General features: G+C 51.9%; 1 protein-coding gene across 1 annotated transcript in view; it reads right to left on the reverse strand.

Moving 5' to 3' along the window:
• LOC147097658 (KN motif and ankyrin repeat domain-containing protein 2-like) overlaps nt 1-27,087 on the reverse strand; it is a 179,081-nt gene that overhangs the window by 34,653 nt on the left and 117,341 nt on the right. Inside the window, 1 exon segment of the mRNA XM_085971654.1 lies at nt 912-1,002. Within this exon segment, the coding sequence (XP_085827780.1) occupies nt 912-948 (37 nt within the window). The 5' untranslated portion in view covers nt 949-1,002.

A 27,087-nucleotide genomic window follows, 5' to 3' on the forward strand; every position in this document is an offset into this window, starting at 1 on the left:
TCCCTGCATCTACCCTGTCAAGCCCTGTAAGAATTTTATGCGTTTTAATGAGATCACCTCTCATTCTAAATCTAAACGCTAGGGAATATAGGCCTAGTCTACTCACTGGGACCTAGACAGCTATAGGGTAATGGTTGGAGACTATGAGGGCAATTTTAACCTCACTCTCCGGGCGGGAAACCCACGGGATCAGGTGGTAGACTTGTTTTACATCCCACCCAATATTGATTTCATAGAATCATAGAATTACAGAATGGTTACAGCACGGAAGAAGGCCATTCGGCCTGTTGAGTCCGTGCCAGCTCTCTGCAAGAGCGCCTCAGCTAGTCCCACTCCCCCACCCTTTCCCCGTAGCCCTGCAAATGTTTTTCTTTCAGGTACTTATCCAACTCCCTTTTGAAAGCCGTGTTTTAGTCTGCCTCCACCACGCTTTCAGGCAGTGTATTCCAGATCCTAACCACTCGCTGTGTAAAAAAGTTTTTCCTCATGTCGCCTTTGGTTCTTTTGCCAATCACCTTAAATCTGTGTCCTCTGGTTCTCGACCCTTCCGCCAATGGGAACAGTTTCTCTCTATCTACTCTGTCCAGACCCCTCATGATTTTGAATGGAGAATAAAAGCAGTCTGGTTATAAAACTACTTCTGATGAAAGTTTATCGAGCTGAAACGCTAACTCTGTTTCTCTCTCCACAGATGCTGCCGGACCTGCTGAGTATTTCCAGCATTTCCTGTTTTTATTATAAAACCAGCGTTGTACAGATCCCGTCACTTTCCCGATGGGCGGATTAGGTTAAAATTGCCCCCGTGTGTGTCAGACTAAACTGATCAAACGCAGGTTCATGCCACGCTGGTTAATGAGTGCTGTAAGAGGTCATCGTAATAGGTGCCAGTGAGTTCAACAAATTGTACGTACCAGGGAAGTTAGTTTTCATCTGAAGCACCTCTGCCATCTTCACCTCTGATCTTCCGTCAGTCACTAGGAGATGAACTGATCACACGGGCGTCTGCGGCCAAGAAGAAAAACAAGTCAGAATGGCACAGCGATCGGACAGGACAGACCACTCGGTCGTGTTGTTCTAAGTGTCAGCCATGGCTCAGTGGGGAGCGCTCTTGCCTCTGTGTCAGAAGGTTGTGGGTTCAGGCCCCCACTCCAGATCACTTGAACACATAATTTAGGCCGACATTCCCAGTGCAGTGCTGAGGGAGTGCCGCACTGTCAGAGGCGCCGTCCTTCAAATGAGATATTAAACCGAGGCCCCGTATGCCCTGTGGTGGACGTAAAAGATCCCACAGCAATGTGGTTGACTCTTAACTGCCCTCTGAAACGTGCCAGTACCTTCACCTCATGGACTGCAGCGGTTCAAGAAGGCGGCTCACCACCACCTTGTCAAGGGCAATTAGGGATGGGCAATAAATCCCACATCCCATGAATGAATACAAAAAAAACCCATCAGCATATCAAGGGTAAAGGAAATTTGCCATAAACGGTGAGGAACAGAGATCTAGGGATGCAGACACATAGACTTTTAAAAGGTGGAACAGCAAGTACAAATTACCATAAAAAAACAAATGGGATTTTAGGTTTCATAAATCAGGGCCGTCCTCCACACAGATTGTTTACCGATGGCAACAATATAATAGCAACAGACGTATTGCCAGATGCCTCATTAGTTCACTTAGGGTCGAACCTAAATTTAGCTCCGTCCCCATGTGACAATCATCATAAACTTCGTGATGGCCTCAAAATTAAAATTAAATAAGAACATGGCTCTTCACCATTCGATACTTGGCCTCAACATCACACACACTCCCAGGGCCAGTACAGCACGGGTTAGATACAAAGTAAAGCTCCCTCTATACTGTCCCATCAAACACTCCCAGGGCAGGTACAGCACGGGTTAGGTACAGAGTAAAGCTCCCTCGACACTGTCCCATCAAACACTCCCAGGGCCGGTACAGCACGGGTTAGATACAAAGTAAAGCTCCCTCTATACTGTCCCATCAAACACTCCCAGGGCAGGTACAGCACGGGTTAGGTACAGAGTAAAGCTCCCTCTATACTGTCCCATCAAACACTCCCAGGGCAGGTACAGCACGGGTTAGGTACAGAGTAAAGCTCCCTCTACACTGTCCCATCAAACACTCCCAGGGCAGGTACAGCACGGGTTAGATACAGAGTAAAGCTGCCTCTACACTGTCCCATCAAACACTCCCAGGGCCGGTACAGCATGGGTTAGATACAGAGGAAAGCTCCCTATACACTGTCCCATCAAACACTCCCAGGGCCGGTACAGCATGGGTTAAATATAGAGTAAGCTCCCTCTACACTGTCCCATCAAACACTCCCAAGGCAGGTACAGCACGGGTTAGAGACAGAGTAAAGCTCCCTCTACACTGTCCCATCAAACACTCCCAGGGCAGGTACAGCACGGGTTAGATACAGAGTAAAGCTCCCTCTACACTGTCCCATCAAACACTCCCAGGGCAGGTACAGCACGGGTTAGATACAGAGTAAAGCTTCCTCTACACCGCCCCATCAAACACTCCCAGGGCAGGTACAGCACGGGTTAGATACAGAGTAAAGCTCCCTCTACACTGTCTCATCAAACAGACCCAGGGCAGGTACAGCACGGGTTAGATACAGAGTAAAGCTCCCTCTACACTGTCCCATCAAACACTCCCAGGGCAGGTACAGCACGGGTTAGATACAGAGTAAATCTCCCTCTACACTGTCCCATCAAACACTCCCAGGGCAGGTACAGCACGGGTTACATACAGGATAATGTTCCCTCTACACTGTCCTATCAAACACTCCCAGGGCAGGTACAGCACGGGTTAGATACAGAGTAAAGCTCCCTCTACACCGCCCCATCAAACACTCCCAGGGCAGGTACAGCACGGGTTAGGTACAGAGTAAAGCTCCCTCTACACTGTCCCATCAAACACTCCTGGACAGGTACAGCATGGGTTAGATACAGAGGAAAGCTCCCTCTACACTGTCCCATCAAACACTCGCAGGGCAGGTACAGCACGGGTTAGGTACAGAGTAAAGCTCCCTCTACACTGTCCCATCAAACACTCCCAGGGCAGGTACAGCACGGGTTAGATACAGAGTAAAGCTCCCTCTACACTGTCCCATCAAACACTCCCAGGGCCGGTACAGCATGGGTTAGATACAGAGTAAATCTCCCTCTACACTGTCCCATCAAACATTCCCAGGGCAGGTACAGCACGGGTTAGGTCCAGAGTAAATCTCCCTCTATACTGTCCCATCAAACACTCCCAGGGCAGGTACAGCACGGGTTAGGTACAGAGTAAAGCTCCCTCTACACTGTCCCATCAAACACTCCCAGGGCAGGTACAGCATGGGTTAGAGACAGAGTAAAGCTCCCTCTACACTGTCCCATCAAACACTCCCAGGGCAGGTACAGCACGGGTTAGATACAGAGTAAAGCTCCCTCTACACTGTCCCATCAAACACTCCCAGGGCAGGTACAGCACGGGTTAGATACAGAGTAAATCTCCCTCTACACTGTCCCATCAAACACTCCCAGGGCAGGTACAGCACGGGTTACATACAGGATAATGTTCCCTCTACACTGTCCTATCAAACACTGCCAGGGCAGGTACAGCACGGGTTAGATACAGAGTAAAGCTCCCTCTACACTGTCTCATCAAACAGACCCAGGGCAGGTACAGCACGGGTTAGATACAGAGTAAAGCTTCCTCTACACCGCCCCATCAAACACTCCCAGGGCAGGTACAGCACGGGTTAGGTACAGAGTAAAGCTCCCTCTACACTGTCCCATCAAACACTCCTGGACAGGTACAGCATGGGTTAGATACAGAGGAAAGCTCCCTCTACACTGTCCCATCAAACACTCGCAGGGCAGGTACAGCACGGGTTAGGTCCAGAGTAAATCTCCCTCTATACTGTCCCATCAAACACTCCCAGGGCAGGTACAGCACGGGTTAGGTACAGAGTAAAGCTCCCTCTACACTGTCCCATCAAACACTCCCAGGGCAGGTACAGCATGGGTTAGAGACAGAGTAAAGCTCCCTCTACACTGTCCCATCAAACACTCCCAGGGCAGGTACAGCACGGGTTAGATACAGAGTAAAGCTCCCTCTACACTGTCCCATCAAACACTCCCAGGGCAGGTACAGCACGGGTTAGATACAGAGTAAATCTCCCTCTACACTGTCCCATCAAACACTCCCAGGGCAGGTACAGCACGGGTTACATACAGGATAATGTTCCCTCTACACTGTCCTATCAAACACTGCCAGGGCAGGTACAGCACAGGTTAGATACAGAGTAAAGCTCCCTCTACACTGTCTCATCAAACAGACCCAGGGCAGGTACAGCACGGGTTAGATACAGAGTAAAGCTCCCTCTACACTGTCCCATCAAACACTCCCAGGGCAGGTACAGCACGGGTTAGATACAGAGTAAATCTCCCTCTACACTGTCCCATCAAACACTCCCAGGGCAGGTACAGCACGGGTTACATACAGGATAATGTTCCCTCTACACTGTCCTATCAAACACTCCCAGGGCAGGTACAGCACGGGTTAGATACAGAGTAAAGCTCCCTCTACACCGCCCCATCAAACACTCCCAGGGCAGGTACAGCACGGGTTAGGTACAGAGTAAAGCTCCCTCTACACTGTCCCATCAAACACTCCTGGACAGGTACAGCATGGGTTAGATACAGAGGAAAGCTCCCTCTACACTGTCCCATCAAACACTCGCAGGGCAGGTACAGCACGGGTTAGGTACAGAGTAAAGCTCCCTCTACACTGTCCCATCAAACACTCCCAGGGCAGGTACAGCACGGGTTAGATACAGAGTAAAGCTCCCTCTACACTGTCCCATCAAACACTCCCAGGGCCGGTACAGCATGGGTTAGATACAGAGTAAATCTCCCTCTACACTGTCCCATCAAACATTCCCAGGGCAGGTACAGCACGGGTTAGGTCCAGAGTAAATCTCCCTCTATACTGTCCCATCAAACACTCCCAGGGCAGGTACAGCACGGGTTAGGTACAGAGTAAAGCTCCCTCTACACTGTCCCATCAAACACTCCCAGGGCAGGTACAGCATGGGTTAGAGACAGAGTAAAGCTCCCTCTACACTGTCCCATCAAACACTCCCAGGGCAGGTACAGCACGGGTTAGATACAGAGTAAAGCTCCCTCTACACTGTCCCATCAAACACTCCCAGGGCAGGTACAGCACGGGTTAGATACAGAGTAAATCTCCCTCTACACTGTCCCATCAAACACTCCCAGGGCAGGTACAGCACGGGTTACATACAGGATAATGTTCCCTCTACACTGTCCTATCAAACACTGCCAGGGCAGGTACAGCACGGGTTAGATACAGAGTAAAGCTCCCTCTACACTGTCTCATCAAACAGACCCAGGGCAGGTACAGCACGGGTTAGATACAGAGTAAAGCTCCCTCTACACTGTCCCATCAAACACTCCCAGGGCAGGTACAGCACGGGTTAGATACAGAGTAAATCTCCCTCTACACTGTCCCATCAAACACTCCCAGGGCAGGTACAGCACGGGTTACATACAGGATAATGTTCCCTCTACACTGTCCTATCAAACACTCCCAGGGCAGGTACAGCACGGGTTAGATACAGAGTAAAGCTCCCTCTACACTGTCTCATCAAACAGACCCAGGGCAGGTACAGCACGGGTTAGATACAGAGTAAAGCTCCCTCTACACTGTCCCATCAAACACTCCCAGGGCAGGTACAGCACGGGTTAGATACAGAGTAAAGCTCCCTCTACACTGTCCCATTAAACACTCCCAGGGCAGGTACAGCACGGGTTAGATACAGAGTAAAGCTCCCTCTACACTGTCCCATCAAACACTCCCAGGGCAGGTACAGCACGGGTTAGATACAGAGTAAATCTCCCTCTACACTGTCCCATCAAACACTCCCAGGGCAGGTACAGCACGGGTTACATACAGGATAATGTTCCCTCTACACTGTCCTATCAAACACTGCCAGGGCAGGTACAGCACGGGTTAGATACAGAGTAAAGCTCCCTCTACACTGTCTCATTAAACAGACCCAGGGCAGGTACAGCACGGGTTAGATACAGAGTAAAGCTCCCTCTACACTGTCCCATCAAACACTCCCAGGGCAGGTACAGCACGGGTTAGATACAGAGTAAATCTCCCTCTACACTGTCCCATCAAACACTCCCAGGGCAGGTACAGCACGGGTTACATACAGGATAATGTTCCCTCTACACTGTCCTATCAAACACTCCCAGGGCAGGTACAGCACGGGTTAGATACAGAGTAAAGCTCCCTCTACACTGTCTCATCAAACAGACCCAGGGCAGGTACAGCACGGGTTAGATACAGAGTAAAGCTCCCTCTACACTGTCCCATCAAACACTCCCAGGGCAGGTACAGCACGGGTTAGATACAGAGTAAAGCTCCCTCTACACTGTCCCATTAAACACTCCCAGGGCAGGTACAGCACGGGTTAGATACAGAGTAAAGCTCCCTCTACACTGTCCCATCAAACACTCCCAGGGCAGGTACAGCACGGGTTAGATACAGAGTAAATCTCCCTCTACACTGTCCCATCAAACACTCCCAGGGCAGGTACAGCACGAGTTACATACAGGATAATGTTCCCTCTACACTGTCCTATCAAACACTCCCAGGGCAGGTACAGCACGGGTTAGATACAGAGTAAAGCTCCCTCTGCACTGTCCCATCAAACACTCCCAGGGCAGGTACAGCACGGGTTAGATACAGAGTAAAGCTCCCTCTACACTGTCCCATTAAACACTCCCAGGGCAGGTACAGCACGGGTTAGATACAGAGTAAAGCTCCCTCTACACTGTCCCATCAAACACTCCCAGGGCAGGTACAGCACGGGTTAGATACAGAGTAAAGCTCCCTCTACACTGTCCCATCAAACACTCCCAGGGCAGGTACAGCACGGGTTAGATACAGAGTAAAGCTCCCTCTACACTAGTTTGAATTCGGTTGGGTGGAATTGGATTGGATCGGAATAGATAGAGCTGAGCTGCGTTGGGCGGGATGGTTTTGGTTGGTTTGTGTCCGGCTGGGTTAGGGTGACTTGTATTGGCCAACGGTGGGTTAAATTAAATTGGATGAATCATTAACTGCATTGAAAGGAATTGCCTCATTCTGTGCGGTACTGGTTGTCTCCAGCAGGGGTCTCCATATACATAGCAACAGCTTCGCAATGTCTGGCCCTCAGGGTGATGTTACCCACTGATGGTTTAATGGATGTCATTTATTTGAAAGCTTGTTTATATTTTTGGTCCTCTTAGTTCCTTCCCCAACTGCTAATCCTTTCAGTGGCGGACGGGTAGCGGGGGAGCAGACTCCTGCACATGAACCATCAATACTGTGGCCGATTGATGTCCGATTGTGGGGGGGACATCACCGCTGTCGTACCTATTCTGGGATGTTGGTGCGTTAACTGTTCTTCCCCCAAACCCTCAACCATCCCCCCAACTGGCACCGGGTGGTGGGGGCACAGTAGCAGTGAATGAGAGTAGCTTTGAAGTGTGCTACACTTCCACCTGAACAAGGAGGAGTGGAGGAGAGAGAGCGAGAGAGAGCAAGAGGGGGCGGAGGGGCAAGGAGGAGAGGGAGGGAGAAACGGGAGGAAGAGGGTGAAATGAGGGAGGACTTAGAGGTGGGAGGGAGGAGAGAGAGAGAGGAAAAGGAGGGGGGCGGAGGTTCAGGTGGAAGATGAAAACGGAGAGGTGGAGGAGGAGAAAATAGGTAGAGGAAGGGAAGTGAGAACAAAGAGGAAGAGGGAGAGAGAGGAGAAGGAAGAGGGGAGGGAAGAGGATAGGGGTGGAGAAGAGAAGGGGGATGGGATTGGAGAGAGGAGAGAAGGGGCAGGGCGGTGTAGAGGAATACAGATTAAAGCTCCCACTACACTGTCCCATCAAACACTCCCAGGGCAGGTACAGCACGGGTTAGATACAGAGTAAAGCTCCCTCTACACTGTCTCATCAAACACTCCCAGGGCAGATACAGCACGGGTTAGACACAGAGTAACGCTCCCTCTACACTGTCTCATCAAACACTCCCAGGGCAGGTACAGCACGGGTTAGATACAGAGTAAAGCTCCCTCTACACTGTCCCATCAAACACTCCCAGGGCAGGTACAGCACGAGTTAGATACAGAGTAAAGCTGGAGATGCTGAGAGTGGGCACCAGCCTGCTGACCATGTCCCTGGAGATGCTGCGAGTGGGCACCAGCCCGCTGACCATGTCCCTGGAGATACTGAGAGTGGGCACCAGCCCACTGACCATGTCCCTGGTGATGCTGAGAGTGGGCACCAGCCCGCTGACCATGTCCCTGGTGATGCTGAGTGTGGCACCAGTCTGCTGACCATGTCCCTGGTGATACTGAGAGTGGGCACCAGCCTGCTGACCATGTCCCTGGAGATACTGAGAGTGGGCACCAGCCCGCTGACCATGTCCCTGGTGATGCTGAGAGTGGGCACCAGCCTGCTGACCATGTCCCTGGAGATGCTGCGAGTGGGCACCAGCCCGCTGACCATGTCCCTGGAGATACTGAGAGTGGGCACCAGCCCGCTGACCATGTCCCTGGAGATACTGAGAGTGGGCACCAGCCTGCTGACCATGTCCCTGGAGATGCTGCGAGTGGGCACCAGCCCGCTGACCATGTCCCTGGAGATACTGAGAGTGGGCACCAGCCCACTGACCATGTCCCTGGTGATGCTGAGAGTGGGCACCAGCCCGCTGACCATGTCCCTGGTGATGCTGAGTGTGGCACCAGTCTGCTGACCATGTCCCTGGTGATACTGAGAGTGGGCACCAGCCTGCTGACCATGTCCCTGGAGATACTGAGAGTGGGCACCAGCCCGCTGACCATGTCCCTGGTGATGCTGAGAGTGGGCACCAGCCTGCTGACCATGTCCCTGGAGATGCTGCGAGTGGGCACCAGCCCGCTGACCATGTCCCTGGAGATACTGAGAGTGGGCACCAGCCCGCTGACCATGTCCCTGGAGATACTGAGAGTGGGCACCAGCCTGCTGACCATGTCCCTGGAGATGCTGCGAGTGGGCACCAGCCCGCTGACCATGTCCCTGGAGATACTGAGAGTGGGCACCAGCCCACTGACCATGTCCCTGGTGATGCTGAGAGTGGGCACCAGCCCGCTGACCATGTCCCTGGTGATGCTGAGTGTGGCACCAGTCTGCTGACCATGTCCCTGGTGATACTGAGAGTGGGCACCAGCCTGCTGACCATGTCCCTGGAGATACTGAGAGTGGGCACCAGCCCGCTGACCATGTCCCTGGTGATGCTGAGAGTGGGCACCAGCCTGCTGACCATGTCCCTGGAGATGCTGCGAGTGGGCACCAGCCCGCTGACCATGTCCCTGGAGATACTGAGAGTGGGCACCAGCCCGCTGACCATGTCCCTGGAGATACTGAGAGTGGGCACCAGCCTGCTGACCATGTCCCTGGAGATGCTGCGAGTGGGCACCAGCCCGCTGACCATGTCCCTGGAGATACTGAGAGTGGGCACCAGCCCGCTGACCATGTCCCTGGTGATGCTAAGAGTGGGCACCAGCCCGCTGATCATGTCCCTGGTGATGCTGAGTGTGGGCACCAGCCTGCTGACCATGTCCCTGGAGATACTGAGAGTGGGCACCAGCCTGCTGACCATGTCCCTGGAGATACTGAGAGTGGGCACCAGCCCACTGACCATGTCCCTGGAGATACTGAGAGTGGGCACCAGCCTGCTGACCATGTCCCTGGAGAATCTGAGAGTGGGCACCAGCCCGCTGACCATGTCCCTGGAGATACTGAGAGTGGGCACCAGCCCGCTGACCATGTCCCTGGTGATGCTGAGAGTGGGCACCAGCCCGCTGACCATGTCCCTGGAGATACTGAGAGTGGGCACCAGCCTGCTGACCATGTCCCTGGTGATGCTGAGAGTGGGCACCAGCCCGCTGACCATGTCCCTGGTGATGCTGAGTGTGGCACCAGTCTGCTGACCATGTCCCTGGTGATACTGAGAGTGGGCACCAGCCTGCTGACCATGTCCCTGGAGATACTGAGAGTGGGCACCAGCCCGCTGACCATGTCCCTGGTGATGCTGAGAGTGGGCACCAGCCTGCTGACCATGTCCCTGGAGATGCTGCGAGTGGGCACCAGCCCGCTGACCATGTCCCTGGAGATACTGAGAGTGGGCACCAGCCCGCTGACCATGTCCCTGGAGATACTGAGAGTGGGCACCAGCCTGCTGACCATGTCCCTGGAGATGCTGCGAGTGGGCACCAGCCCGCTGACCATGTCCCTGGAGATACTGAGAGTGGGCACCAGCCCGCTGACCATGTCCCTGGTGATGCTAAGAGTGGGCACCAGCCCGCTGATCATGTCCCTGGTGATGCTGAGTGTGGGCACCAGCCTGCTGACCATGTCCCTGGAGATACTGAGAGTGGGCACCAGCCTGCTGACCATGTCCCTGGAGATACTGAGAGTGGGCACCAGCCCACTGACCATGTCCCTGGAGATACTGAGAGTGGGCACCAGCCTGCTGACCATGTCCCTGGAGAATCTGAGAGTGGGCACCAGCCCGCTGACCATGTCCCTGGAGATACTGAGAGTGGGCACCAGCCCGCTGACCATGTCCCTGGTGATGCTGAGAGTGGGCACCAGCCCGCTGACCATGTCCCTGGAGATACTGAGAGTGGGCACCAGCCTGCTGACCATGTCCCTGGAGATACTGAGAGTGGGCACCAGCCCGCTGACCATGTCCCTGGAGATACTGAGAGTGGGCACCAGCCCGCTGACCATGTCCCTGGAGATACTGAGAGTGGGCACCAGCCTGCTGACCATGTCCCTGGTGATACTGAGAGTGGGCACCAGCCCGCTGACCATGTCACTGGAGATACTGAGAGTGGGCACCAGCCCGCTGATCATGTCCCTGGTGATACTGAGAGTGGGCACCAGCCCGCTGACCATGTCCCTGGTGATACTGAGAGTGGGCACCAGCCCGCTGACCATGTCCCTGGAGATACTGAGAGTGGGCACCAGCCCACTGACCATGCCCCTGGTGATGCTGCGAGTGGGCACCAGCCCGCTGACCATGTCCCTGGAGACACTGAGAGTGGGCACCAGCCCACTGACCATGCCCCTGGTGATGCTGCGAGTGGGCACCAGCCCGCTGACCATGTCCCTGGAGATACTGAGAGTGGGCACCAGCCCGCTGACCATGTCCCTGGAGATACTGAGAGTGGGCACCAGCCCACTGACCATGTCCCTGGTGATACTGAGAGTCGGCACCAGCCCGCTGACCATGTCCCTGGAGATGCTGAGAGTGGGCACCAGCCCGCTGACCATGTCCCTGGAGATACTGAGAGTGGGCACCAGCCCGCTGACCATGTCCCTGGAGATACTGAGAGTGGGCACCAGCCCGCTGACCATGTCACTGGAGATACTGAGAGTGGGCACCAGCCCGCTGATCATGTCCCTGGAGATACTGAGAGTGGGCACCAGCCCGCTGACCATGTCCCTGGAGATACTGAGAGTGGGCACCAGCCCACTGACCATGTCCCTGGTGATACTGAGAGTGGGCACCAGCCTGCTGACCATGTCCCTGGTGATACTGAGAGTGGGCACCAGCCCGCTGACCATGTCCCTGGAGATACTGAGAGTGGGCACCAGCCCGCTGACCATGTCCCTGGTGATACTGAGAGTGGGCACCAGCCCGCTGACCATGTCCCTGGAGACACTGAGAGTGGGCACCAGCCCACTGACCATGTCCCTGGTGATGCTGCGAGTGGGCACCAGCCCACTGACCATGTCCCTGGAGATACTGAGAGTGGGCACCAGCCCGCTGACCATGTCACTGGAGATACTGAGAGTGGGCACCAGCCCGCTGACCATGTCCCTGGAGATACTGAGAGTGGGCACCAGCCCGCTGACCATGTCCCTGGAGATGCCGGCAGCCGGGTAGTCTGGGTCTCCCCCTTTGCTGCTGCCTCTGCCTCATATCCCCCAGTCCGGGTGCTGCACGGAGCGGGACTGGAAGTTGCGTCTGGCCGTGCTGTATGGCCACGGGGGCTCGGTACCACTGCACGCTCTCGGGCTCGAATCTGCTCTGGTCCATCGTCATTACAGGCCGAAGCTTCGGATTGTAGCCCCTCATTAAAACAGTGAAGGAAGAGAAAGAAATTGCATTTATATAGCGCCTCTCACAACCTCAGGACGTCCCAAAGCACTTTACAGCCAATGAAGTACGTTTGAAGCGTAGTTACTGTTGTAACATAGGAAAGAGGGACAAAAGGACCGAGTTTCTAAGCCACAGAGAAGTGTCCTTCACACTGCAGGGAATCTGTGGGTTATCACCAGCCTCTCCATCCACCAGTCCCCTTTGGCAAACCATATTGCTGCCTCCTTCCTATCTCCTTGCCCACCTAACTACCTGCCCCCTCCGCAGGCCTCAATGGGCCAATGTTGCTGCTCAGGTTCGTGCTCTGGACCCTGCAGGCTGCCTTTCCCTAGTTTAGCACTGAATCTTCTCCTTGTTTGGCATCAAAGCTGGTGCACTTGGCCTTGGAGATAAGTTGAGTGCTCAGCCCAGTAAAAGCGGGCAGCCAACAACACAGCTCCTGGCCGCATTCCATTCCTATTAACGATGTGGTTCTAATATTCTGGAGTGAGATAGCACTGTCCTGAGATAAACACTCACAGCTGTCAAGTGTGTGTTGTAGAGATAAGGGGGGGCGGGCGGCGGGGGGGGGGGTTGAAATTGGTGCTGGAGTTGGTGCTAAATCGGCGATAGCGAATTAGCAGTCCGTTTTATACCCCGCCCTATTCTCTGTTTAATTGAAGTTAATGGTAAAAAGAATCCGGCCTGGTGTAAAGCGGCTTTAGCAGCCAGCAGAATCGTTGGAACAGGCAGACGGGGGCCTCAGTTTAACATAAATCCTGAAGGACGGGGGCCTCAGTTTAACATCAGTCCTGAAGGACAGGGCCTCAGTTTAACATCAGTCCTGAGGACGGGGCCTCAGTTTAACATCAGTCCTGAAGGACAGGGCCTCAGTTTAACATCAGTCCTGAAGGACAGGGCCTCAGTTTAACATCAGTCCCGAAGGACGGGGGCCTCAGTTTAACATCAGTCCTGAAGGACGGGGGCCTCAGTTTAACATCAGTCCTGAGGACAGGGCCTCAGTTTAACATCACTCCTGAAGGACAGGGCCTCAGTTTAACATCAGTCCTGAGGACGGGGCCTCAGTTTAACATCAGTCCTGAGGACAGGGCCTCAGTTTAACATCAGTCCTGAAGGACGGGGCCTCAGTTTAACATCAATCCTGAGGACGGGGCCTCAGTTTAACATCACTCCTGAAGGACGGGGCCTCAGTTTAACATCAGTCCTGAAGGACGGGGGCCTCAGTTTAACATCAGTCCTGAAGGACGGGGGCCTCAGTTTAACATCAGTCCCGAAGGACGGGGGCCTCAGTTTAACATCAGTCCTGAAGGACGGGGGCCTCAGTTTAACATCAGTCCTGAGGACAGGGCCTCAGTTTAACATCAGCCCTGAGGACAGGGCCTCAGTTTAACATCACTCCTGAAGGACAGGGCCTCAGTTTAACATCAGTCCTGAGGACGGGGCCTCAGTTTAACATCAGTCCTGAGGACAGGGCCTCAGTTTAACATCAGTCCTGAAGGACGGGGCCTCAGTTTAACATCAGTCCTGAGGACGGGGCCTCAGTTTAACATCACTCCTGAAGGACGGGGCCTCAGTTTAACATCAGTCCTGAGGACGGGGCCTCAGTTTAACATCACTCCTGAAGGACGGGGCCTCAGTTTAACATCAGTCCGGAGGACGGGGCCTCAGTTTAACATCAGTCCTGAAGGACGGGGCCTCAGTTTAACATCAGCCCCGAAGGACGGGGCCTCAGTTTAACATCAGTCCTGAGGACAGGGCCTCAGTTTAACATCAGTCCTGAAGGACGGGGCCTCAGTTTAACATTAGTCCTGAGGACGGGGCCTCAGTTTAACATCAGTCCTGAAGGACGGGGCCTCAGTTTAACATCAGTCCTGAGGACGGGGCCTCAGTTTAACATCAGTCCTGAAGGACGCGGCCTCAGTTTAACATCAGCCCCGAAGGACGGGGCCTCAGTTTAACATCAGTCCTGAGGACAGGGCCTCAGTTTAACATCAGTCCTGAAGGACGGGGCCTCAGTTTAACATTAGTCCTGAGGACGGGGCCTCAGTTTAACATCAGTCCTGAAGGACAGGGCCTCAGTTTAACATCAGTCCTGAAGGACGGGGCCTCAGTTTAACATCAGTCCTGAAGGACGGGGCCTCAGTTTAACATCACTCCTGAAGGACAGGGGCCTCAGTTTAACATCACTCCTGAAGGATGGGGGCCTCAGTTTAACATCTCTCCTGAAGGACAGAGGCCTCAGTTTAACATCAGTCCTGAAGGACGGGGGCCTCAGTTTAACATCAGTCCTGAAGGACGGGGCCTCAGTTTAACATCAGTCCTGAAGGACAGGGGCCTCAGTTTAACATCACTCCTGAAGGACGGGGGCCTCAGTTTAACATCACTCCTGAAGGACGGGGGCCTCAGTTTAACATCAGTCCTGAAGGACGGGGGCCTCAGTTTAACATCAGTCCTGAAGGACAGGGGCCTCAGTTTAACATCTCTCCTGAGGACAGGGCCTCAGTTTAACATCAGTCCTGAAGGACGGGGCCTCAGTTTAACATCAGTCCTGAGGACGGGGCCTCAGTTTAACATCAGTCCTGAAGGACGGGGGCCTCAGTTTAACATCACTCCTGAAGGACGGGGCCTCAGTTTAACATCAGTCCTGAGGACGGGGCCTCAGTTTAACATCACTCCTGAAGGACGGGGCCTCAGTTTAACATCAGTCCTGAGGACGGGGCCTCAGTTTAACATCAGTCCTGAAGGACGGGGCCTCAGTTTAACATCAGCCCCGAAGGACGGGGCCTCAGTTTAACATCAGTCCTGAGGACAGGGCCTCAGTTTAACATCAGTCCTGAAGGACGGGGCCTCAGTTTAACATCAGTCCTGAGGACAGGGCCTCAGTTTAACATCAGTCCTGAAGGACGGGGCCTCAGTTTAACATTAGTCCTGAGGACGGGGCCTCAGTTTAACATCAGTCCTGAAGGACAGGGCCTCAGTTTAACATCAGTCCTGAAGGACGGGGCCTCAGTTTAACATCAGTCCTGAAGGACGGGGCCTCAGTTTAACATCAGTCCTGAGGACGGGGCCTCAGTTTAACATCAGTCCTGAAGGACGGGGCCTCAGTTTAACATCAGCCCCGAAGGACGGGGCCTCAGTTTAACATCAGTCCTGAGGACAGGGCCTCAGTTTAACATCAGTCCTGAAGGACGGGGCCTCAGTTTAACATTAGTCCTGAGGACGGGGCCTCAGTTTAACATCAGTCCTGAAGGACAGGGCCTCAGTTTAACATCAGTCCTGAAGGACGGGGCCTCAGTTTAACATCAGTCCTGAAGGACGGGGCCTCAGTTTAACATCAGTCCTGAAGGACGGGACCTCAGTTTAACATCACTCCTGAAGGACAGGGGCCTCAGTTTAACATCTCTCCTGAAGGATGGGGGCCTCAGTTTAACATCACTCCTGAAGGATGGGGGCCTCAGTTTAACATCTCTCCTGAAGGACAGAGGCCTCAGTTTAACATCAGTCCTGAAGGACGGGGGCCTCAGTTTAACATCAGTCCTGAAGGACGGGGCCTCAGTTTAACATCAGTCCTGAAGGACAGGGGCCTCAGTTTAACATCACTCCTGAAGGACGGGGGCCTCAGTTTAACATCACTCCTGAAGGACGGGGGCCTCAGTTTAACATCAGTCCTGAAGGACGGGGGCCTCAGTTTAACATCAGTCCTGGAGGACAGGGGCCTCAGTTTAACATCTCTCCTGAAGGACGGGGGCCTCAGTTTAACATCTCTCCTGAAGGACGGGGGCCTCAGTTTAACATCAGTCCTGAAAGACAGAGCTTCTGACCAATGCAGCGCTCCTTCAATTCAGCATTTAGTGTCAGCCTAGATTAGATTCTAGTGTGTACACACAGACCTCTGACTCGCCAGTTTAACAGTATCAAATCAGCCAAGCTTTGAGGAATCCATTCTACATGCAGAATTGCAAATACACACAGCATGTATTTACTATAGGGGGCCAGGATTAATGGGATAGCTCTACCAAAGAGCCGGCACAGGCACGATGGGCCAAATGGCCTCCTTCTGTGCTGTATCATTTTATGATTCTACGTTCACGTATTCAGTAAGAGGGAAACAGCAGACCAGAAAGGAAATGGCGCCCACAGGGGAGTGAAGCCTTTAACTCAAAGGGGAAACGGCTTTATAACTAACTGATCAGCACAACACGGAGGATGCTTCCCAGCCTGGGAGAACTACTTTTCCATAGATTTGTTGCTTGTGTTGTGGATCAACGTGTTAGAGGTCCCGTGTCAGTGGAATTTCCCAATTATGCGATGAGTATTTGCCCCGAGAGGGCAAGTGTTAAGCGGGGGAGATGCCGCGATGGGTCAGGAGCGACACCCATCGAGCACAGGGCGATGGTCTGATGATGGTTAGGGTCGGAGCTAGGCACGGGCGAACTGCCACTGGGTTACAGTAAGGTTCCGTTTAAAGGAGCCTCTGTCAGTCATTTAAAAAGTACCGCCTCAAATTTAAAATTCTCACCCTTGCGTTCAAATCCCTCCATGGCCTCGCCCCTCCCCATCTCTGTAACCTCCTTCAGCCCTACAACCCCCGAGATCTGTGCGCTCCTCCAATTCTGGCCTCTTGCGTGTCCCGGATTTTCATCGCTCCGCCATTGGCGGCCGTGGCTTCAGCCGCTGAGGCCCTACGCTCTGGGATTCCCTCCCTAAACCTCTCTGTTATGTATTGCGTGTTCTCCTCCCACCTGTGGTGGCGCTGTCACAGCAGATAAATGGTTGGGTGTTCTCTTGGTTAAGTTTAGCTCTCTTTGTTCGGAACTCTCCAGAACTTCCCTTTCCCTTCGAATAAAGCACTTCATGTTTGAATCTCTGAGTTCTGAGTTCTAATTGTGTCTAGGTAAAAAAGGTACCGACACAACACTCTCCGCCTCTCTTTCCTCTTTCAAGACGCTTCTTAAAACCGAACTCTTTCACCTGTCCCAGTATCTCCTTATGTGGTTTGGTGTCAAACGTTTGTCTGATAATCGCTCCTGTGAAACGCCTCGGGATGTTTTACTACGGTAAAGGCGCTGTATAAAATGCAAGTTGTTGCTGTAATGGGGGTTGGTGTGACCAGTGCATGGTACAATAGTTACCGCAATGATCCTCACTAACTAGCGGTTGGGCGGTGTCGGGGTCCAGGTGCTCACCCAATGGCTTAGTGAGCGAAGGCACCATGTGGTGTGGTGCCTTACGGATGAGAGGGTCACCCCTGGTTTGCACTGAGCTGTGGTGGCAGGAGGAAGCCAACTATTGGCTTTGGCGCCCCTGGGCTAGGTGAAGAAGATTAGCCTGCATTCCAGCCTCTGACCCTGCTGGGAGGTACATGTGTGTCGCCATCGGCTGAGGCCAGGACTGGCTGGGCTTTGATGCCCCCCACCCCCCATGATCAAATATCCTGCCAACACTCACTATCTGACCTCACATTGAAAGATGGTCATTAGGGTGAGGTACCAGAGAACAGCCAGTGACTGTGGAGCTGAACCCCAGCAAGGGTCAGCACCTTCAGTACTCAGGGGTCACTTCACTGTCCAGGGGTCAGCGCCTTCAGTACTGAGGGATCACTGTATTGTCCAGGGGTCAGTACTGAGGGGTCACTGTATTGTCCAGGGGTCAGTACTGAGGGGTCACTGTATTGTCCAGGGGTCAGTGCCTTCAGTACTGAGGGGTCACTATATTGTCCAGGGGTCAGTACTGAGGGGTCACTGTATTGTCCAAGGGTCAGTACTGAGGGGTCACTGTATTGTCCAGGGGTCAGTACTGAGGGGTCACTGTATTGTCCAGGGGTCAGTACTGAGGGGTCACTGTATTGTCCAGGGGTCAGTACTGAGGGGTCACTGTATTGTCCAGGGGTCAGTACTGAGGGGTCACTGTATTGTCCAGGGGTCAGTACTGAGGGGTCACTGTATTGTCCAAGGGTCAGTACTGAGGGGTCACTGTATTGTCCAGGGGTCAGTACTGAGGGGTCACTGTATTGTCCAGGGGTCAGTACTGAGAGGTCACTGTATTGTCCAGGGGTCAGTACTGAGGGGTCACTGTATTGTCCAGGGGTCAGTACTGAGAGGTCACTGTATTGTCCAGGGGTCAGTACTGAGGGGTCACTGTATTGTCCAGGGGTCAGTACTGAGGGGTCACTGTATTGTCCAGGGGTCAGTACTGAGGGGTCACTGTATTGTCCAAGGGTCAGTACTGAGGGGTCACTGTATTGTCCAGGGGTCAGTACTGAGGGGTCACTGTATTGTCCAGGGGTCAGTACTGAGGGGTCACTGTATTGTCCAGGGGTCAGTACTGAGGGGTCACTGTATTGTCCAGGGGTCAGTACTGAGGGGTCACTGTATTGTCCAGGGGTCAGTACTGAGGGGTCACTGTATTGTCCAGGGGTCAGCGCCTTCAGTACTGAGGGGTCGCTGCAATGTCAGTTTGGAAGGTCCTCTCTGTCGAGAATACATCGAGTCTACAGCACAGAAACAGGGCATTCGGCCGGTGTTTACGCTCCACATGAACCTCCTTCCACCCCTCTTCATCTCACGCTATCAGCATATCCTTCTATTCTTTTCCCCCTCATGTACTTATCTAGCTTCCCCTTAAATACATCTATATGCTATTTACATCAACCACTCCCTGTGGTAGCGAGTTCCACATTCTCACCACTCTCTGGGTAAAGAAGTTTCTCCTGAATTCCCTGTTGGATTTATTAGTGCCTATCTTATAGTTATGACCTCTGGTTCTGGTCTCCCCCACAAGTGGAAACATTTTCTCTACACCTACCCTATCAAACCCTTTCACAGTCTTGAAGACCTCTATCAGGTCACCACTCAGCCTTCTCCTTTCTAGAATAAAGAGCCCCAGCCTGTTCAGTCTTCCCTGATAAATATATCCTCTCAGTTCTGGTATCATCCTTGTGAATCTTTTTTGCACCTTCTCCAGTGCCTCTATATCCTTTTTATAATATGGAGACCAGAACTGTGCTCAGTGCTCTGTGGTCTAGCCAAGGTTCGATACAATTTAACATCACTTCTCTGCTTTTCAATTCTATCCCTCTAGAAACCTCAGTGCTTGGTTTGTTTTTTTATGGCCTTATTTGTGGTGTATGTAACCGTTCCACCTTTAAGAGAACTATTTTAAGAGATGCACTACTTTATCTTGGCTGCTGTATACTGTAATACCGGTGGTGACCACACCGGTATATAAGTGCTGTGTAATGATTTATTGGGCAGTTCAGCCTGACCTTCGACTAGTAAAGACCTGTTGAATTTATTCTTGTGGTCTGTGTGCAGTGATTCGTATTAACAATAACTAGAACACACAGACTTAACAGTGGCGACGATGACGATCTTACCCTGTGGCAGAGATATATCCAAGGCAGTTTAACGGGCGTCGAGAAGAGGCATCTGCCCTCATCATCCTGCTGAGAAAAGACTCGGGTCTGAAGAGCAAGGAAGAATCCTGACACGAAGCCTTCCATCAGCAACAGGCAGTGATCATCCCTTCTACCACGGTGGTGGGTAAGCCGATCAACGACGAGCAGCAAGTCGGCCACGTTGGCTGTGAAGTAGGGGAGGGAAAAACGGAGGATATAAGGGCGGAGAACTCGACCACGGCCGGGGAAAAGAGCCGGACAGAAGTCGGGGCCAGAGGCGCTGAGACTGGGGCAGCGTAAGGCACGGGAGCCGCGGTGAATGCAAACGCAGCCGGTGTAAAAGACCGGTCTGCAAGTGGGCTGGGAGACGCAACAGCGTCGAGAGAGAGCTCGACCGTGACCGGGGAAAAAGGCCGGGCAGCTACCGAGGCCGCGAGGCGCGGGAGAAAATTAAAATTAAAAAAAAAAAACGCGGAGAACTCAGCCGCAGCCGGGGGAAAGGACCGGACTGCAAGAGGGGCTGGGAGGCACGATTTGAGAACCGCTGGGGAGGGCGAACGCAGCAATACGGCAATCGCCATTACAGCCAGCGGGGGAGAAAGGCAAACGCGGGAAGCCGCCATTTTCGTAGGCGGGGGAAGAAGACAAGCGCGGGAAACCGCCATTTTGAAAAAAAAAAGAAAAGAAAAATTTCTTTTTGTTTCTCAAGAAGATTGCGAGGATGCCTAAGCGTGGTAACATCAACGATTTCGATGCTGATGTTGAAGATTGGGCCACGTATGTAGAACGCATAGAGATTTATTGTAAGGCAAATAAAATATCAGATGAAGATAAAGCACTAACCTTACTAAACTCAATGGGTGCGAAGACATACGGGCTATTGAAGCATCTTCTATCACCAGCTAAACCGGCGGATCAGGCTTTCGCTAATATTGTTGCTGTCCTGAGAAATCATTTGAACCCCACACCGCTGATGTTAGCAGAACGATTTAAATTTTATGCGAGAATGCAACTGAAAGAGGAAAGCAACGCGGAGTATTTAATTGAACTGCGTAAGCTAGCGAAATACTGTCAGTTTGGGGAAAGACTGACAGAGGCACTGAGAGACAAATTCGTGTGTGGATTGTCGAAAGAAGGAACACAAAAGCGGCTGCTTGAAGAGAATGATCTTACACTTGATAAGGCTGTCATTATTGCAGCATCGCACGAAGCCGCAGCGAGAGGCACTGCGGAAATGCAGCTGAAGGCAGCGGTACTCAACGTAGATCAAATGGCTTTGGGTACAGCGAAATGTTATCGTTGTGGAAAGACAACACACGATCAGAACCAATGCTGGTTTAAAAATCAGGAATGTAGAAAATGTGGCAAGCTTGGTCACATAGCTAAAGTATGCCGGTCAGGAAAGAAGACCACCGCAGGAAAAGTGCAGAAAGGTACATAAGGTGGCTGAGAAGAGTTCGGATGAACAGAATTCGGATTCAGACTCCAACAGCAAGGAACTGGGTAGTCTGAGAATTCACAATGTGAGTAAGGAAGCTGACCTACAAACTATCTGGGTCACACTTCAGATAGCAGGAGTCCAAGTGAAGATGGAATTGGACACCGGATCGGCGTTGACGGTCATGAATAAGCAAGGTTACAAAAGGTTATTCACACATATTCCCCTACGGGATACGGAGATAGTATTGCAGACATACACGGGGCAAAGAGTATACCCCATCGGAAAGATAAAAGTCAAGGTGGTACACAAGGGCAAAGAACACCAAGGAATGGACTTATATGTACTACCTGAGGGAGGTCCACCACTTCTGGGACGGGAGTGGATCAGGAAAATAAATATGGACTGGCACTCCCTAAAAGCAATAACGGTAGATTCCGGAAAAAAAGATGTCAAACCTGAACAATTGTCCAGAATATTGGATGAGGCTAAAGAGGTGTTCCAACAGGGACTGGGAACACTGAGAGGAATTACGGCAAAAATCAAGATTGCAGAACATGCAAACCCAAATTTTTCAAAGCCAGACCGGTACCTTATGCGATACGACCTGCTGTGGAAGCTGAGCTGGAAGGGCTAGAACGTTCAGGAGTACTGTCTAAGGTGGACTGGAGTGAGTGGGCCACGCCCATTGTTCCTGTCATGAAGCGTTCATCGAGTAACAAGCCAGGGGAACCGGGGAAGGTCCGCATCTGTGGAGACTTCAAGATCACGGTTAATCCGGTGCTTCACACGGTGCAATATCCGCTTCCGCGGATTGAGGATATCTTTGCTTCATTGTCTGGTGGGAAACACTTCACCAAGATAGACCTGGCGCAAGCGTACTTACAGATGGAAGTTGAGGAAGAGTTGCGCCAGTATCTCACAATCAACACGCACAGAGGCTTGTATCGATATAATAGACTGGTTTTTGGAGTGGCTTCGGCTCCAGCAATTTGGCAGAGGGCCATGGAGCAGGTATTACAGGGAATTCCAAGCACTCAATGTTACTTGGACGATATCCTGATTACAGGAGATGACGATGAGGAACACCTTGCAAATTTGAAACTGGTGCTCACCAGATTGAAGGAATATGGACTTCGAGTTAATCGCCAGAAATGTGAGTTCTTTCAGAAACGGATCTCGTACTGTGGTCATGTCATTGACCAGGAGGGGCTGTACAAGTCACCTGACAAGATCGAAGCTGTTGTGAAGGCTCCCGCTCCGGAAAATGTATCCCAGTTGAGGTCGTTCCTAGGGTTGATTAACTATTACCATAAGTTTCTGCCAAATCTATCCACGGTGCTGCACCCGCTGAATGCTCTTTTGCAGAAAGAAGTACCATGGAAGTGGAGCGAGGACTGTAAGAAGGCCTTTCGCAAAAGCAAGGCATTGATCACCTCAGAGGAAGTGTTGGCTCACTTCAACCCAACGCTACCTATTCGTTTAGCTTGTGATGCTTCTCCTTATGGTATTGGAGCAGTACTCTCACACAAGTTGCCAAATGGCTTGGAAAGGCCAGTCACATTTGCATCCAGATCATTGACCTCCGCTGAGCGCAACTATGCTCAGATAGATAGGGAGGCTCTCAGCCTTGTGTGGGGAGTAAAGAAGTTTAATCATTACCTGCAGGGCCAGAAGTTTACACTGCTGACAGACCACCAGCCGTTGGTATCCATTTTTAACCCTAAGAAGGGTGTTTCGGTGATGACAGCACAGAGGCTCCAGAGATGGTCCCTTTTCCTAGGGGCACATCAATATCAGATAGAATTCAAAGGTACAAAGCAGCATGGTAATGCTGATGGGCTGTCGCGCCTGCCACTACCTACTGAGGAGGAGGCACCGACGGTTGACCCGGTGGAGTTATTTCACTCGACCATCATCGAATGTTTACCTGTCACCAATGCAAATATTGAAAGGGAGACTAGGAATGACCCGACACTGTCCCGGGTCTACGAATTGACAGTAAAGGGATGGCCAGCCCATGGTGATCCACTGTTACCGGCATTCTCAGCAAGACGAGAACAGCTGTCCATCTGTCAGGGAACATTGATGTATGGAACAAGGGTGATTATCCCTCCTAAGTTAAGAGAGAGAGTTCTAAAAGAACTACATGAAGGTCATCTGGGGGGAGTCAAGATGAAAAGCCTTGCTAGGGCTTATGTGTGGTGGCCGGGTATCGACCAACAGATAGAGGATCTGACGAAAAGCTGCTCAGGGTGCCAAAAAGTCCAAAATGCACCTCCAATTGCACCGCTGCATCCATGGGAATGGCCTTCAACCCCATGGCAACGTGTACATATTGACTTTGCTGGTCCATTCATGGACTCCATGTTTTTAATTGCGGTGGACGCACATTCTAAATGGCCAGAAGTGATTAAAATGACTACCACTACCTCGGAGAAGACGATCGCGGTGCTAAGAACGATATTTGCAAGAAATGGATTGCCAGAGCAAATATGTTCAGACAACGGACCACAGTTTGTGTCAGAGGAATTCCAGAAATTCATGAAGAAGAATGGGGTGAAACATTATACCTCTGCCCCATATCATCCAGCTACGAATGGGCTGGCCGAGAGGTTTGTACAGACGTTCAAAAAGGCAATAAAGGCCATGAGCGAAGATCAGATTCCACTGCAACACAAGGTGGACAATTTCCTACTGGCATATCGAAACGCCACCCATGCAACAACAAACCAAAGTCCTGCCATGATGTTCTATAACAGGAGGTTGCGGTCCAGGTTGGACTTGTTAAAACCAAATGTGCGGAGGGAAGTCGAAAACAAACAGTTCCAGCATATCAATAACAAGCCCACTCGGAGTTTTGAAATAGGACAACCGGTGTTAGCCAGGGACTATAAAAACGAGAAATGGCAATCTGGAACAATTCGGGCCAGACAAGGACCCCTGATGTACACGGTAGATGTTGGTGAAAACGTAATGCGACGTCATGCTGACCAACTGGTGGGATCGAGAACAAGGGTCGAGCCCATGGTTACGACAGAGACAACCGTGGAGGAAGTTAGTGAACCTGAAGCATCTACCTCAGAAGTGAATATACCTGATGATGATGTCCTATCCATAGGGGATCAACTAGATGAGTCACCCCAGCAACGAGAACCAGAGACCCCTGAAAGGCGTTATCCGTCTCGGATCAGGAGGCCTCCTCAGAGACTGAATCTGTGAACTGTTTTTACATGAAGTTGTGTATATATGTTATTATGTTATGTTAAATGGGGAATATATACTGTTAAGCTAAAAAGGGAGGATTGTGGTGTATGTAACCGTTCCACCTTTAAGAGAACTATTTTAAGAGATGCACTACTTTATCTTGGCTGCTGTATACTGTAATACCGATGGTGACCACACCGGTATATAAGTGCTGTGTAATGATTTATTGGGCAGTTCAGCCTGACCTTCGACTAGTAAAGACCTGTTGAATTTATTCTTGTGGTCTGTGTGCAGTGATTCTTATTAACAATAACTAGAACACACAGACTTAACATTATTAACCTGCATCGCTACTTTTAGTGATTTGTGTATCTGTACCTCTAGATCCCTTTGCTCCTCTACCCCATTCAGACTCTTTCCAAGCAGTATGTGGCCTCCTTATTCTACCTACCAAAATGCACCACACACTCGAGGTGTTCGGCGCCTTCCCGGATGCTTCTCCTCCACTTTGTGCGGTCTTGGGCCAGGGATTCCCAGGTGTCGGTGGGGATGTTACACCTTTTCAAGGAGTCTCTTCGCTGGGAGCAAGCGGAAGCCAAGCGCAGGCAGCGCAAGGAGCGCACGCTAACCCAAGCACCCCACCCACCCGCAACTTCAACCACCGTCTGCCCCACCTGTGACAGAGACTGTAGGTCCCGCAGTGGACTCATCAGTCACCTAAGAACTCATTTTTAATGTGGAAGCAAGTCATCCCCGGTTCTGAGGGACTGCCTAAGAAGAAGAAGAAGAAGACCACACACTTATCTACATTGAAATCCATTTGCAAATTACACGCCCATTCTGCAAGTTATTTAAAGGCTTCCTGGGGGAAAAATTCAGTTGGTTGCGCCTCCCGTTAATGCCTTAAGAGGGTGCCAAGTGGGGCGCAAAGCAACTAGCGCCCGGGCGCGACGATATCTGCGCCTCTCGCGAAATTAACTAGACATTTTGTGGCAGCACTAAACACTACCGCCACGATCTCCTGCGCCGGCAGATCGTGACGTCAGTCGAGTGCGCAATGCCCCGGACCGGATATTGAGTGGCGCCCCCTGCCTTACCACCCGCCGCTAGCAACGACAGGTTAAGGGGTGCGTTCTGCAGTCAGAAAAGGACTGGGGGAGCGCTATTTAAAGGCGACCACTTCCTGCCTTTTTTTGTTGGTGACATTTTTGCACCACGCATTCTGAGAGAGAGAGAGAGAGACTTCTGGAGAGATTCAACGCTGTGTAAAGGAGTTTAGAGTACTGAGCAGCACTTTGCAGGTTCATTTTGATTTGCCCTTCCTTGTATCGATTTAGAAGAGACTGTGGAGGCTACACTCTCAGCTCTTTCCCTGGGTCTCTCCATTGTTCTTTCCAGCAGATTTGATGTACAGGTCTTTCCAGGCCGAGATTCAAGGCTGCAATGAGCAGGATGTGGATGGAGAGCAAGATCAACCCTCCCCTTTAAGAATTGGCCGGCGCCAGTGTGTCTGTGTTCCATTGCTGACTGACATCACATGAGCTTCGCCCGCCCTCTGAGGTAGCGCCTCGCTCCTCGGCCTTAGCGCCTTAAGAGAGGTGTGTAGCGCCTGATTTAGCGCTCCAATCACCTCCAGGGGCGATAAAAGCCAAGTTTGCTGTCGGAGGCGATAATTAGCGGCAGGCGCTAAACTTTGCGCACCGCCAATAATGGCGCCCCAAATGGGGCGATACCGAATTTTTCCCCCCCTGTATTTTGTCGCATTGGCGTCGTCCGCAAATTTTGAAATTGTACTTCCGATTTCCACCACCCCCACCCCCCCCTCCGAGTTCTTATAATTAATGTAAATGGTGAACAACAGGTGGATATTAAAGATCCCACATCACTCTCACAAAGAGGAACAGGGAGTTCTCCCGGTATCCTGGTCCAACATTCCTCCCTCAACCAACACCACTTAAACAGATTAACTGCTCTTTGATTCCACTGCTGGCTCCGGGATTTTCCTGTGTGCAAAATTGGCGGCTTCATCGGCCCATATAACAACAGTCCCTGCACTTCAAAGTAACTCATTTTATGTGAAGAATTTGAGACATTTCTGAGGGTCATGTTAACGGGCTGCGTACAAGCCGCATCTTTTCCCCTCCTCCTTTGGAGCCTTGGTAAAACAAACTAAACACAAGGGCTGGAGACTGCATTCTGCGCAGTAATCCTCGCCTCCTCCCCCCTCCCGACCCGATCCTGCCCAGCAGTCGGACAAAGGCCTGGTCTTTTCAGGGCTAGGCCCAGCCCTACATCTGGTCTTGTAAACAAGTGGAGAACTTTCGAACTCTCCTGCTGGGAGTGTGCAGCCTGGCGTATACCGAGCTCAACAAAACAGATACACCTCCCGCACCTAGGCTCTGTGCCATCTACTGTGTTGCTTGCTCGCAGGAGAAATAACAACAACTTACATTTATAAAGCGCCTTTCACGTGCGGACCTAATGAACCTTGCACTCAGGAACAGTCTGAAGCCATGGCTAACCATGGCTGTGCTGGAATCTCTAGCTCCAACTCCAAGCTGCCCTGGACAAGGTGTCAGCCTTGGCTCAGTGGGCAGCACTCTCTCGCCTCTGAGTCAGACGGTTGTGGGTTCCAGTCCCACTCCAGAGACTTGAGCACAAAAATCTAGGCTGACACTCCCAGTGCAGTACTGAGGAAGTGCCGCACTGTCGGAGGTGAAGGTTTAGCAGGTTGGGCCTATACTCATTGGAATTTAGAAGAATGAGAGGTGATCTTATTGAAACATATAAGATTCTGAGGGGGCTCGACAAGGT

Source organism: Somniosus microcephalus, chromosome 31, assembly GCF_052327205.1.
Source record: "Somniosus microcephalus isolate GS21.2 chromosome 31, FLI_Smic_1.0, whole genome shotgun sequence".
In the NCBI taxonomy this organism is placed as follows: Eukaryota; Metazoa; Chordata; class Chondrichthyes; order Squaliformes; family Somniosidae; genus Somniosus; species Somniosus microcephalus.